General features: G+C 55.7%; 3 protein-coding genes across 5 annotated transcripts; 1 reads left to right on the top strand and 2 right to left on the bottom strand.

The window, feature by feature from the left end:
* Positions 1-1,549: 1,549 nt before the first annotated feature.
* Positions 1,550-2,726, bottom strand: LTB4R (leukotriene B4 receptor). Its single transcript, XM_082617050.1, is given in 7 exon segments — positions 1,550-1,693; positions 1,695-1,722; positions 1,724-1,886; positions 1,889-2,308; positions 2,311-2,535; positions 2,538-2,627; positions 2,630-2,726. Coding segments are annotated over 7 exon segments (1,023 nt in total). The 5' UTR covers positions 2,694-2,726; the 3' UTR covers positions 1,550-1,660.
* A 3,311-nt stretch (positions 2,727-6,037) lies between these two features.
* LTB4R2 (leukotriene B4 receptor 2) lies at positions 6,038-10,918 on the bottom strand. Of its 2 annotated transcripts, none has more exons than XM_082617937.1 (2): positions 10,834-10,918; positions 6,038-7,936 (listed from the first exon to the last, which is right to left on the bottom strand). In XM_082617937.1, exon 2 carries the CDS (start codon positions 7,914-7,916, stop codon positions 6,843-6,845), a length of 1,074 nt encoding a protein of 357 aa, XP_082474063.1. In that variant the 5' UTR covers positions 7,917-7,936; positions 10,834-10,918; the 3' UTR covers positions 6,038-6,842. The 2 variants fall into 2 exon arrangements, with proteins under 2 accessions (XP_082474063.1, XP_082474064.1); XM_082617938.1 differs by lacking the exon at positions 10,834-10,918 and adding an exon at positions 8,285-8,303.
* Positions 7,870-13,368, top strand: CIDEB (cell death inducing DFFA like effector b). Of its 2 annotated transcripts, XM_082617943.1 has the most exons (6): positions 7,870-7,963; positions 9,631-9,750; positions 10,837-10,981; positions 12,097-12,246; positions 12,485-12,675; positions 12,826-13,368. In XM_082617943.1, exons 3-6 carry the CDS (start codon positions 10,850-10,852, stop codon positions 12,956-12,958), a joined length of 606 nt encoding a protein of 201 aa, XP_082474069.1. In that variant the 5' UTR covers positions 7,870-7,963; positions 9,631-9,750; positions 10,837-10,849; the 3' UTR covers positions 12,959-13,368. The 2 variants fall into 2 exon arrangements, with proteins under 2 accessions (XP_082474069.1, XP_082474068.1); XM_082617942.1 differs by lacking the exons at positions 7,870-7,963; positions 9,631-9,750 and adding an exon at positions 10,381-10,520.

Raw genomic sequence — 13,368 nt, 5'->3', positions numbered from 1 at the left:
GTATCCACTGCATTGGCAGGCAGATTCTTAACCACTGAGACACCAGGGAAGCCCCTACCATCTTCTTAAAACGCTGTTGGAACAGAGCCAGTCCAAGACTCTCCAAGGCAACAGTCATTCTTAGGAAAGAATGACTCAGCCTTCTCACTTCTGCAAAATCTTCATTTCCTAAGGGTGACCACACCACAGAGGGCCCTCAGCTTCAGCCTGCACCAGAGCGTATTAGGGGCTGGCAGAATGCTGATGCGCAGAATTCTAGGGGATGAGATCTGATGACTTGGTTCTCAAGTGAGGCCTCCTTGGGAGACACGGGGAAGGAAAGCAATCCCCTAGGACATCTCCCACTGAGAGGACAAAGATTACTGGTAGGAAGTTGGAGTCCTGCTAATAAAGATACCCATCAAATATACCCTGAGAAAACCATAATTCAAAAAGAGTCATGTACCAAAATGTTCATTGCAGCTCTATTTACAATAGCCAGGAGATGGAAACAACCTAAGTGTCCATCATCGGATGAATGGATAAAGAAGATGTGGCACATATATACAATGGAATATTACTCAGCCATAAAAAGAAATGAAATTGAGCTATTTGTAATGAGGTGGATAAGACCTAGAGTTTGTCATACAGAGTGAAGTAAGTCAGAAAGAGAAAGACAAATACCGTATGCTAACACATATATATGGAATTTAAGAAAAAAAAATGTCATGAAGAGCCTAGGGGTAAGAAAGGAATAAAGACACAGACCTACTAGAGAATGGACTTGAGGACACGGGGAGGGGGAAGTGTAAGCTGTGACAAAGCGAGAGAGAGGCATGGACATATATACACTACCAAACGTAAAATAGATAGCTAGTGGGAAGCAGCCGCATAGCACAGGGAGATCAGCTCGGTGCTTTGTGACCACCTAGAGGGGTGGGATAGGGAGGGTGGGAGGGAGGGAGACGCAAGAGGGAAGAGATATGGGAACAGACGTATATGTATAACCGATTCACTTTGTTATAAAGCAGAAACTAACACACCATTGTAAAGCAATTATACTCCAATAAAGATATAAAAAAAAAAAAAAAGGTACCCATCACAGCCTTCAGGGCAGACACCTCACAGCAGTGCTAAGTGTTCTCAGAAGGTTCGCTAAGTCAGGGAGTGAAGGTCCGCTGAGTCGGGGAGTCTGGAGTGATGAGCCCACATGGGTGGCCTTCCTTGGCCAGCTCCTTCAGGGGACTGCAGCCCTGTGTTGTTCTTAGTATGAGCTGCAGGCCACCTGCCTCAGAAGCAGGGAGGGAAGAAGGTCTGATTTCTATGTCTGTGTCTCTTCCAAAACTGAAAATCATGGGAAACTAAAGGATGTGCCTCTCAGCTATTGAGAAGGACACCCATAAGGGCAACCAGGAGCACCCCAGTCCACCATAATACACATGCCCCACACACAGGGTTGACGCAATTTCAGACTTCAGTTTTAATAGCAAAGCTGCCCGTGGGGGCCAGGCTCCCACTCTGCCCTGACTTGCCCTTCTCCTCCCTCTCTTCCGCTCCACCCGCCACCTGGGTAAGAGGAGGTTGAAGAATTGGGTCAGGCCAGCGTGGGCGTATTCCCCCAGGAGGAAAGCGAGCATCCTTACGCTGCCACCACCCTGCAGGCCTAGTTGACTTCGCTTCGCTAGAGAGGGTTGGTGGAGACAGTGAGGCTCTCTGGCGGGGCCAGGTTCGGGAGAGGCGGGGGGCCAGGGTGCCCCCGAGGCGGCTGCTGGACGCCTCGGAGCCGGTGCCCTCCAACAGCTTGGCGACGAAGTCCATGCCAGCCGAGAGCAGCAGGCCGCCGGCAGCGCATGCGTACAGCACAGGGTTCACGCTGCTGCTCAGGAAGGCCAGCGTTATGAGCGCTTGCGGGCCAGGTGCAGCCGCTGACTCTCGGGCCGGGACCCCACTGTCTTTCCCGCCAGCACGCGGACCACCTCGGCCAGGTTCACCACATGGTAGGGCAGCCAGAAGGCAGCGAAGGCCAGGATGATAAAGGCTAGCAGGCGGCCGGTGCAGCGGCTGCGGCGGAAGCGCCGGACCCGCAGCCGGCGCCAGATGTCGGAGTAGCTGGCCACCACGGCCCGGAAGGGCAGCAGGAAGCCGGTGACGACCTCGAAGAACAGACGGAAAGCCCTATGTGCTTCGCTGGGGTACTTCGGGAAGCAGACCAGGCTCCTATTGTCTGGTCCCAACGTCACCTTGCGGTACAAGATGACGGGTGTGGCCAGCAGGACAGACACCACCCAGACGCCTGCTAGTGCCCGCCAGGCAACTGTCTTGGTGCGAGTTTCTGGGACACAGAGGGGAGGGCCACCGCCAGCGAGCGGTCCAAGCTCGTGACCGTGATAAGCAGGACGCTGGCATACATGCTGACTCCGCAGACATAGTGGAACAGGCGGCAGCCAGCCAGTCCAAAAGTCCAGGTGCCTTGGGCCGTGTAGTAGAGGAAACAGGGGGCAGTGAGCAATATGGTCAAGTCGGCCAGGGCCAAGTGTAGCACCAGCAGGGCAGTGGCGAGCGCTTCCGCATCTCTACCAGGATGCTCCGCACCGCAGAGCTGTTGCCGGGCGGCCCCACAGCCAGCGCCACTGACATTGCGGCGATAACAGCAGAGAGGTGAGCATGACACCTGGGGAGGAGGGTGCTTCAGGGGGTGTAGCGTTCACGGCCATTGCAAGGACCTGGAGAGCGAGGGCGGACACGCACATGAGGGGAGGGACAAGGGTTTCCTGACACCCTGGACACACCTAGCCTGTGTATTCTACTCTGTCTCCAAGATCACCAGCATCAGACGCACCTCTGCAGTATACTGCCCTCATCACTGCCAACTGACCTGTCTTAAGGGGATCTGGCTGAGTAGAAAGACTAATTTCCTAACTGAGCCACAGGGCCCCTTCCTGCCCACAGACCCAATTGCAAAATATATGGCAACAGCAGAAGCAGTATTTCCAGACCCTTCAGCCTCCTTCCCTCAGGAGACCCTGAAACCCAGAACCAAAGTGGGGACTTTCCTTACCAATGCCGCACCCCTCAAAAGGCTAGCTCCTTTTCCCCCCGCCAGGCCCTCAGCCCTTCAGTCCCACTGACCTCTTCCAACCACCTACCCACTCGCCCCAGAGATTCCCGGGGCCCACCAAGAATAACAGGGATGGGGAGGATTTCGTGGATAGGAGACAAGACTAAGTCCTCCCAAGTCATTTTACCACTGGTCAGGCTTTCTTTGGCAATTCCTTTGGACCTTCTCTTATGGCTTCACCCACCCCCCACCTCCCCCCGCCTCCCCTACTCCCAGGAAACTTACTTAAGGCTTTGCCGAGCCCTGGTTGGAAGCTGGTGTCAATCCCAGGGTGAGAACAGAGTGGTGTAGCCTATCCCCAGATCTGTCCCAGTGCCAGGGGCCTGGCCTGGGGTCCAGGTTCTATCAGCTAAGTCAGCCAGAGAGAAAGTACCACAGAGTAGGGGAGGGAGAAGACACATCTTCCTGAGGGTGGGGTGAGAACTCCTACCGCCTCCCTTCACTAGATGAGGTGGAATATTCTTCATGTTCCAGAAGAGCCCAGCTGGGAGGAGGACTCCTCAGAGGTGGGGCCAGAAGAGAAGAGCCCCGGAAGGGGCAGTGAGAGAGGAAAGAGGGATGAGGGGGTGAGTAGGCTGGGGTGTGGCCTCAGATGCAGGTCTAGACTGAAGAATTGAACAGAGTAATAAATTGCATCATACAGGAGAAGGAGGGAAGGAAGCCAGAGAGGGAAAATGGACTCAGACTGAGAGGTCAGAATGTTGGGTATCTTTATATTTTCTGTGAGCGATGTCAATTTTTAGATTAAGAGGAAGTGTAGGTTGATGCTGTGGCTAGGTCCTGGGTTTGGGTCAGGTGACGTCAAAGAGGACAGCATTCTGTGTTTGGCTTGGATTCAAGCCATGACCGGGATTTAGGGGAGAGGACCCTCTTCCAGCACCCCTATCCCTCTCCTCACTTAAAAGAACTAGTTCCATTCTAGGTCAATCTCCATTCTCTTTGGTAGAAGTCAAAGTCCAAATGGTCTCTCTAGTATCACACAGAATGACAATTTCTTCCCCTTCCCGAACCACTTGCCTTGTGTTTGCCCATGTGGCTACCCTGCCACATGAATTTGGACCCAGGATCTGGGTACTGGACAAGGAAGTCAGCACCACCTCTTCCCTACCTTCCCACAGCTGACTGTTTTGTCCCACCTTAGACACACCGAGAGAGCAGAGGTGAGCACAGGGGAGCAGACATGAAGGAGTGAGGGCAGCGATGCCTTATGCCTGCCCTGCCAAGAGGGGGAACCAGGAGGGTGGAAAGGGAAACAGCCCCAGAAGGGTCATTCTTCTGGCTCCCTGGAAGGAGGACAGTCTCCTCTTCTTGAACTCTCCTGTGAAGCTAAGAACCAAAAAGTCTTATCTTCCATCTGACCATGAGCCTTCCTGCTTCCCTCCCAACCCTGCCTCTTCTCAGGAAAGATGCACAGTGTAATGGTGGTCATTGAGGTCCCTTATCCTCTGTAGTGCCCCTACCTTTCCTGCTTTGAGAAAAGCCAGAGCAGAGTTGACCCAGCAGTTATCAGGCAGAGGATATGGCGAAAAGAAATGGGCTGAAACCGCAGCAAGAACTGAAGACAGAGTTGAGGAAGGGCTTTCTGACCACAGAGGGTGTGTGAGAAGGGGAGTGTGTAACAGGAGCTGGGGAGCCTCTGCCCTGGTGCGCGAGGACAGGAAGAAGCCCATGAAGTTGGTGTTTGGGGATAGAAGCTTCCGGCTCAGAGCTCCAGGGTCAACCAGAGGTCCCTTCTGACAGGAACTCTGTTGTCTTTGCCTCCTGTCCCAAACTGCTCCCCACCTCCATTTCTCTCAATGGCCTGTCTTCCTCTGCCCTAGACTAGACACTCTAGGCATACTCTCTGTCCCCCAGGTCCGGAGCTTCATCCCAACCCATTTTGGTGGCCCTGATGTGACCCTGAGAACTGGATTTCCTTTGCTCTCTCTCTTGGCCTCTGCCTGGGTGGTGTGAACAGTCACAAAGCAGAACCGGGGTGATGGTCAGGGTGACCTCTCAGGTGAACAACCATCTAAGTTTGCCAGAGACTGAGGGGGCTGGGACAAGAGACTCAGTGCTAAAACTGAGAAAGTCCTGGGCAAATGGGGATGGGTTGGTCACCATGGTGAGCACATGTGTGTGCACAGGGACATCCCCTAAAAAGGACCCCATCCTACATCCCCAAACTCAAAAGTGTCAGGATCCAGAACAATTTTGAGACCTAGAGATAGAAAGATTCCAAAAGATAGGGGCTGAGAAGTACTGGGGGAGATGAGGAACAGCTAGCAGTCTTGGAGGGAGTCAAGACTAGGCAGAGAGGAAAAAGAGAGAAAGGAGAGGTGGCACCTCCCTGAAAAATTCCTCCTGTCTTCCAGATATCCACACCACTCCCCATACCCCTCATCCCCAGCCCCCAGAGGGTCCCTGGGTGAGTGAATGCCTGTTCCTGGGCTCCTTTTTGAGTCAGGTGACCTTTGCAGGGAGAGTTAGATTCAAAGAAGGTAAGTCTCAGACTCCCACGGCCCCTCCCCCACTGTACCAACCACAAGACAGACAAGAAAACTTTCCTTTCAAACCCCACAGATTGACTTTCCCCTTCCACAGCCAGTTTCCTCTCCACTCAGCTCTAACAGACCCCAAAGAATGGACCCCATCACCACCCCTCATCCAAGCACTCATACCTTTCCTTCCTCTTTCTCTCTTTATTTCCAGAGTGGTTCTATGGGTTGGCTTGGGGGAACCAGGCCACCTGGGCTGGGGAGGACAGGTCATGATGCCACCGAAGGCTGGCATTGCCCAGCCTTGGCCCGACCCAGCAGGGAACTAGGTGACTTCGGTATCACTCAGGTATGATGAACCACTGGAGGGAGAATGCTTAAGCCATCGTGTAACTGTTGCCAAAATCTTGGCTCCCTGTCCACCAATGCCGAATAGACATACGGAGACAAAGTCTGGAGGAAATAGAAAAGAGTGGCTTTATTCCTTTGGCCAGGCAAGAGGGAAACACAGCAGGCTAGCACCTCAAGAACTGTGCCCCCCTTCTCCTGGGGGTTTACAGAGGGTCTTATAGGGGGAACTTGCAGTCCAGGGTAAGTGATAAGGATCAAAGTGGTGAAGGTTTTGCATTCTTCTTCTTCTTGCAATATTTTAAAACAGCCACAGCTAGCAAAAGGCAGCCGGGTCTGGTGTCCCTGAAGTTATCAGCCCGTGACCTTCTTTTAATGCTGCGAGAGAGTGTAGGGGGAGAAGAATGCCAGGTGCAGAGTATAATTCCTATGGAATCGGAGAGTAATTAGCTTTGTTTAGCTTTGTGAAGGACAAGTCTAGCTACACGTGTTTGTTAGTAGTAACAGCTAAAGAGTAACCAAGATTGCTTAACTCTTTCAGGCCTGTTTATGCTGTTTCCCAAGCCTGTTCATTGTTTGCTTATTTTCCTTGCTTATCAGAAAAGTCTCATTTCTATTTTTGCTGCAACATAATGACCACCCAGTGTATTTCACAATAGCTATTGGCAACAAGTAAGCAGCTCTGGCACCTGGGCACATGCCAACCTGCAAGTACATGATACTCCTTAACACTGACCATCACCACTCATAGTCCCTCAGTTTGAGGAAACTGAGCCTGCCCCAGATGTATGATAATTCTGCCCAGACAGATCCAAACTATGGTCAGAGAAGGATCCCCAAACCGCCCAGAGTGGTTCCCTGAGTTCTGGGAGGCGATGGAAGGGGATAGGGGAGAGCAGGCCCGGTTGTAGGGTTTGACGTCAAGGGTCTAATCCCTGACTGTCCTCCGCCCCGCCCCCAGGGTCTCCATTGCCACGGCCCTGCCCAAGCACTTTGTGCTGAGGGGTAGCTCGGAGCTCCATGGTCCCCACACTAGAGTGGCCGCCCCATCGGGCCTCTCCGGAGCCCTCAAAGAGCCGCGTGAGGAAGCGGGGACCCGCCCGGGGCAGTAGATCCCCGGCGGTGAAGAGGTAGAGCAGCGGGTTGACGCTGGAGCTGAAGAAGGCCAGAGCCGTGGTTCCGGCTCGCGCCGCCTGGCCCGCCCCGCCCAGCCTCGCCAAAGCTCCTTCGGGCGGAGCCAGCGCGGCGAGCGCCTGCAGCACGTTGACAGTGTGGTAGGGGACCCAGAGCAAGCCGAAGGCCAGCACGATGGCGCCCACCAGCCGGCCCACCCGCGCCCCGTGCCGCCTGGCGCCCCAGCGGGTGCCCCGCAGCCGCGCCAGCGTCACGCCGTAGCAGCCGAGCACCAGCCCGAAGGGCAGCACGAAGGCGGTCAGGGTCTCCAGGCTCAGGTGGGCGGCGGCGTAGGCGGGCGACGGGTGGCACAGCTGGCACACGCGGTCCGCCCGGAGGTGGCGGTAGACGGCGGCCGGGCTGGCGAGCACCAGCGCGGCCAGCCAGACGGCCAGCAGCAGGCGGCGGGCCAGGGCCGGGCTGCGCAGCCGGGGCGCCAGGAAGGGGCGGGTGACGGCGAGGCAGCGCTGCAGGCTGAGCAGGCTGGTGAGCAGCACGCTGGCGTACATGCTGAGCGCGCACACGTAGTACACGGCCTTGCAGCCCGCCTGGCCCAGCGGCCAGGTCTGCCGGGTCAGGAAGGTCACGAAGAGCGGCGTGAGCAGCAGCACCGAGCCGTCGGCCAGCGCCAGGTGCAGCACGAGCGTGGCCGCCAGCGGTCGCCCCCCTGAGGGCCGCCAGCCCGCCAAGCTCCACACCACGAAGCCGTTGCCAGGCAGCCCCAGCAGCGCCGCCAGCAGCAGGAAGGCCGTGCCTGTGACCCGCGAGGTCTTCGAGCTCAGCAGCGTCTCGTTCCCCGGGGGATTGTAGCAGCCCGACATCCCTAGGCGCCTACGGGAGGCTGGAAAGAGCCATGGAGCGCTTTCAGGTGGGGCAAAAGTCCACGTTACGCCTGGTGCTAGTGAGAAGGGACTGTGCCTCCCTCACTCCTCTGCAGCCTGCCTCTCTTCTGTCTGGGAGCTTCTGTCTCTTCCTCCAGGACCCCAGCCCCAGCTCAAACACTGCTTCCTGGAACCCAAATCCCCTGCTCTGGGTCAGCCGACCTCCCCAGTCCTGACTCCCAGGCTGTCACTGCCTCCACCTTCCACCCTCCTAACCTGGCCTCTCCTTCTTCGTCCAGCCCCGTTGCCTATACCTCAGGGCAAAAGTGAGTGGAAGGGAGTATGGTCTCATGGGCAGATCTACTTACCCAGCTGGGAGCGAGCAGGGTTGGGGGCCCTCCAGGGGCTTGGGGAAGCCCAAAGGCAAAGGGGCAGTGGGCCAGGTGCCTAATCCTGTCCTGTGCCTGTCAGGTTGGCAGAGGGTGAGGCGCAAACAGGGAGGGACAAGGTGGGGCTCCTCTCGGGCCTTTCCTGGGGCCCCTCCCTCACCCTGCTGCTTCCCATCACTAACACGTCCAGGCGTGTGAGAGCCCGCCTCCCCAGGAAACAGCATAAGCTGAAGGGGTGCAGATAAGTTTCCCTGGTCGTGTGGCTGAGTAGGGACACTGCCGGATCCTGCCCCTGGGTCCTGCTTCTGCGCTCATCCCTCCCCACCCCCTGCCCCCCACCCTCTGGTCCCAATTCTCCCACCCTGCAGCTCTTACGCTGTCTGGCCGCTCTTGCCTGAACTCAGCAGAGAAGGCGACCCAACTCCTCATTCCCCCAGCTGCTCTACCTTTGCCTGTTTTCAGACTCCTGACCCTGCTGAGCCCCCTTTTTCCTCAGCTTCCTACCTACCCCTCTCACCTCTTGCCTTGGACCCTGCCCCAGTCATTCCGCCCTCACAGCTCTCAGTGGGCTGTCAATGACACCTTTCAGTGTAAAGCATGGGCTAAGTTCCAGGCGGAATGGGAGATGCATGGAGGTGTGAGGGGCTTATAGCCTGGTTGAGGAGTCCTAACTCACAACCATGAAGAGGCCACCCTGCCAGGCTGCACCAGGATACAACGCAAGGGAAAAGGAAAGGGCGCAGTGTAGAGACTTATTTCTGTAGGTCGTGAGGTTGGGCAAAGCTTGGAAAGGAAGAAATTTGGTAGATTGATGAAATTTAGGGAAAGGGAAAAAGGCTTCTGCCCAGTCAACAGCCAGAAGGGGGTTCCTTGGGAGCCAGGACACCAGTCTTGTCTCAGTTTGGGTTCTCTCCAGAGCAGAGCCTGAGTCGAGGGCATGGGTAATCTTGTATTTGGGGGGGTCAGGTCGGGAAGCAGGAGTGAGGGAGCAGGGGAAGAGAGGGAAGAGGAAAGCCAGTAAGAGTGTGTTATTGAGTTCCAATATTCAGTGGGCATCAGGAACCTCTGAGTGCACAAAATAACTTCCAGAAAGACAGAAGATGGGCGTTTATGGCCAGCTCACATTCCCCATCGTTTGAGGGTTGTCCTAGAGGCATTAATGCCCTTATACACACTTGCAGCCTATACTTGTCAGGGGGCTGAGTGGGCTGTTACAGCTTCAGGTAAGACTCCTGGGCAGGAAATCAGAGAGACTTATGCCCATGTGAGGGATTCACTGAGAGTGAGAGTCTGAGCTTCCTCACAACTGTTCGTCACAACTGCAGCTGAAATCAGAGATGGGACACGGGGCACCGAATGCTGAAGTCCTGATGCCATCAAAGGACCCATCTCCTCTTCCTCCATCCACATCTCCTTCATGCCTATAAAGTGGCCAATGGAGAAAGGTGAGAGAATGACTAATCCAGTGCAGCTGAAGCAGGCGGTTCTTCTGAAGAGAAGTGTTGAGCCAGCCCCTCCCCTAGCCCACAGAGGGAAGAGCATGAAAGCAGGAAGGCCAGGGTCCCAGACAGGATCCTGGTGATTCTGGATCCATGGATCAGGACCCATCGTCCCCTCGCACCCCACCCAGGCACACTGCCTGGAGGAGTCCTATTTTCTCCAAGCCCTGCCCATCCTCAGCATGGCCTCCCTGTTCCTAAAGCTGCAGTTCATGGCTTTTTCAGTAGATGGCAGCACATACAGAGCAAATCACATAACCAGCTTCACACAGATTGGGAGCCAGAAGAAATTGGCCCTAGAAATTACCTCGATATAAAGAAACACACCGGAGATCACATTCCATCCAATTACATAGTTCCCATTTACCCTCACATCACACGCTGCCACCGGAGACACACACACAATCTTCCATGGCTTTTGCTGGACATATCTGGGCCTCCATCCTTCCTCCACGACCCCACTTGGCCCTTCCCCTCCTCCTTCCCCCTGGACTTTGCCCTTCTCACTGGCCAGGCAGGGGGTCCAGAGTCCAGGCTTGACTCATACGCCACCTCACTGGGGCTGAGGTCCCAGCTCCGTAACGGAAAACACCACCACTTCAGCTCCAACCCCGCCGAGAACCACGGAGCCCAGAACTCCCGGGAGAGGCAACTCTCCTGCTCCTTCCCTCCACCATGGAGTACCTCTCTGCCCTGGACCCCAGCGGCCTGCTCCGGTGATTTCTAACCCTCCTCTCCAGTCTCCAGCTCTGGGGATATAGGCAGGATGACAAAGCTGCTTTTAGACCCTAAAAAACTTTCGAATTTGTACCCCTTCCCCTCCCTGCCCCTTTTCACAGTGGGCTTGTCCACCTCCTGAACCGCCACCCGCCCCAGTCCGTGGTCTTTCCCTCTCTCCCTGAGCTACTTTAATCTGCACACCTAGATCCCTCCCTCCCAACTTCCCTAGCGCTCCAGCTACCCCACGCCCATCACCCCTGCTGCACTCACCAAACCCCTCACTCCTTCTTGACCTTTCTTCCCACCTACCAGGTCAGTAACCAGTATGAGCTCCGAATTGGGCCGTAGGGTCTGGACCTCGGCTCCACCACCCCGGCGACCTTTCCGCGTCTGTGATCACAAGCGGGCCACCCGGAAAGGCCTTACAGCTGCCACCCGCCGGGAACTGCTAGACAAGGTGAGTGGGCCACGTCCCTGGGTTCCAAGAGCAGGGGCAGCCAAGGGGCTAGGGAAGAGTGTGAGCTTGGAATAATGAGCAGGAAGGGCTGCGGCTACATGGCTGCCCCTCCCTCTGAGGGCTAAGAGCAGGGGGGTGAGCCCAGTAGCTTCTGCTGCATTTGAGTCAATTCACTTTTTTTTTCCCAAGGAGTGGGCTTTTCTTTGGGGGCGGGAAAGTAGGAGACAGGGTTGGGATAGATTTCAGAACTCAGTATGGAACTGCAATTTGTATGACAGATCAAATTCAAACCCTGATTCTGCCGCTTCCTAGTGTCAAAACTTGGGAAGTTAGCCTATCAAAACCTCAGTTTCTTCATCTGTAAAAAGGGAACAATAATACAACTACCTCCTAGGGCTGCTGAAAGGAGTAAAACAGAATAATGTATGTAAAGTGCTACATAGATACTTGACACTAGTGAAGACTCAAAAAGGTTAAAAGTCATTATTACTGAAAATAGTTCTGTGAGGGTCGGGGAGAGTGAGGTGGGACACTGGAGATAAGACCCCATCGTGACAGGCCCCATCAGCATAATGCCTATATCCATTCAAGAGAAACTGGCTAGGGGCTTCCCTGGTGGCGCAGTGGTTGAGAGTCCGCCTGCCGATGCAGGGGACACGGGTTCGTGCCCCAGTCCGGGAAGATCCCACATGCCGCGGAGCGGCTGGGCCCGTGAGCCACGGCCGCTGAGCCTGCGCGTGCGGAGCCTGTGCTCCGCAACGGGAGAGGCCACAACAGTGAGAGGCCCGCGTACCGCAAAAAAAAAAAAAGAGAGAAATTGGCTAGCTTTTCAATTCCTAACCAGTAGGCATGGCTTGGAGGGAAGCTGAGAGAGATGACAGTGACATGGTAGGAGCAAAGCAGGAACAAATAGGAAAAGGACAGCCCCTAGTGAGGGTCCCCCAGCAACTAAAGAATACCGTGAGCTAGAGCCATTAGAAGGGATGGCAAAGCACCAGGAAGGGGAGTTGGGATATCAGTCAGCACCTAGGGTCAACCGTTGGGTGCTGGGCAGCTGGACAGGGAAGGGGCATGGAATAAGCTCTGCCCCTTCCCTCCTACTTGCCACCGGGCAGGCGCTGGAGACCCTGGCGCTGAGTGGAGTGCTAACACTTGTGCTGGAGGACGATGGGACCACAGTGGAGAGCGAGGACTTCTTCCAGCTGTTGGAGGATGACACATGCCTGATGGTGCTGGAGTTGGGACAGAGCTGGAGCCCCAGCAGGGTGAGAGGCCCACACTGGGGCTACTTAGGCCACTGACCCTTTCTGTCTCTCCCAAGCCTCTTCTGCTGCCTGACCCTGATCTTGGGGGCAGAGGTGACGGGAGAGGTGAGGAGTTGTCGAGGACTCCTTATAGTGGACCAACAGTCCAGGCAAGGGTGGGTCTGTCCCAGTGCTGACGGGGATTAGTGGTGGGTGTCAGTATGTGAGGGTCCATTGCTCCGATGGGGGGGCCCTACAGAGTGGGGTGCTGTCGTATGGCCTGGGCCGAGAGAAGCCCAAGCACAGCAAGGACATCGCCCGCATCACCTTTGACGTGTACAAGCAAAACCCTCGAGACCTCTTTGGCAGCCTGAACGTCAAAGCCACGTTCTACGGGCTCTACTCCATGAGCTGTGACATTCAAGGACTCGGCCCAAAGAAAATACTCAGGTCAGAGACCAACACGTCACACTTCCCCACCCATACAGCTGCACTCCCTTACCCTGCTAGCTCTCCCCTGTGGAAAACCCCCAGACCCCAGCCTGTGGCTTCCTCCCAGGCTCCCCCACCCCGTGACTTCCTCTTGTCTCTGCACTTCAGGGAGCTCCTCCGATGGGCCTCCGCACTGCTGCAAGGCCTGGGCCACATGCTGCTGGGAATTTCCTCCACCCTTCGTCATGCAGTGGAAGGGACTGAGCGGTGGCAGCGGCAGGGTCGCCTCCAACCCTACTGAGAAGGGGCTCTTGAGCTTCTGCCCCTAGACTCATTCCAAGAGACAGACTGTAAGGACTGTGAGAGCATCAAGTTTGGGGCCTACACACAATGCAGACTCACTAGCTCGCCTGTTTTCTCCAGTCTTCTGATCCCATAGTGACAGGCCCATCAGCCTAACGCCTTCCACCCCAGCCTATACCCACTGCTGAAGAATACTATCCATTCCTAGCCATCTTTCCAGCCTCCCACTTACCCTGAAAGGCCACAGCCTGTCCACAGGCATCTGGATCCCACCCTGATTGCTGCTACATCTAGAGGTCCTTACCACTCCCCTCCTGTCCCTAAGCTCCCCAGTGCCCTGAAGAGAGCCCTCTCTAACTTTACCTTGGGATCTCTGTTTCTTTGTACCCTTCCCCCCAAAAATAACAA

This window comes from Mesoplodon mirus (assembly GCF_964341445.2).
Source record: "Mesoplodon mirus genome assembly, chromosome: 4".
NCBI classification, from domain to species: Eukaryota; Metazoa; Chordata; class Mammalia; order Artiodactyla; family Ziphiidae; genus Mesoplodon; species Mesoplodon mirus.
The sequence above is the reverse complement of the archived record's forward strand: the minus strand, read 5'-3'. Positions and strand labels throughout refer to the sequence as shown.

What these genes read in the sequence shown, in the direction of transcription:
- LTB4R2 (XM_082617937.1), bottom strand. Translation starts at nt 7,916, where the DNA reads ATGTCGGGCTGCTACAATCCCCCGGGGAACGAGACGCTGCTGAGCTCG.
- CIDEB (XM_082617942.1), top strand. Translation starts at nt 10,480, where the DNA reads ATGGAGTACCTCTCTGCCCTGGACCCCAGCGGCCTGCTCCG. An exon ending in AGAGCTGGAGCCCCAGCAGG is followed by an intron (nt 12,247 to 12,484) that starts GTGAGAGGCCCA and finishes GGGGCCCTACAG; the next exon opens with AGTGGGGTGCTGTCGTATGG. An exon ending in GGCCCAAAGAAAATACTCAG is followed by an intron (nt 12,676 to 12,825) that starts GTCAGAGACCAA and finishes TCTGCACTTCAG; the next exon opens with GGAGCTCCTCCGATGGGCCT.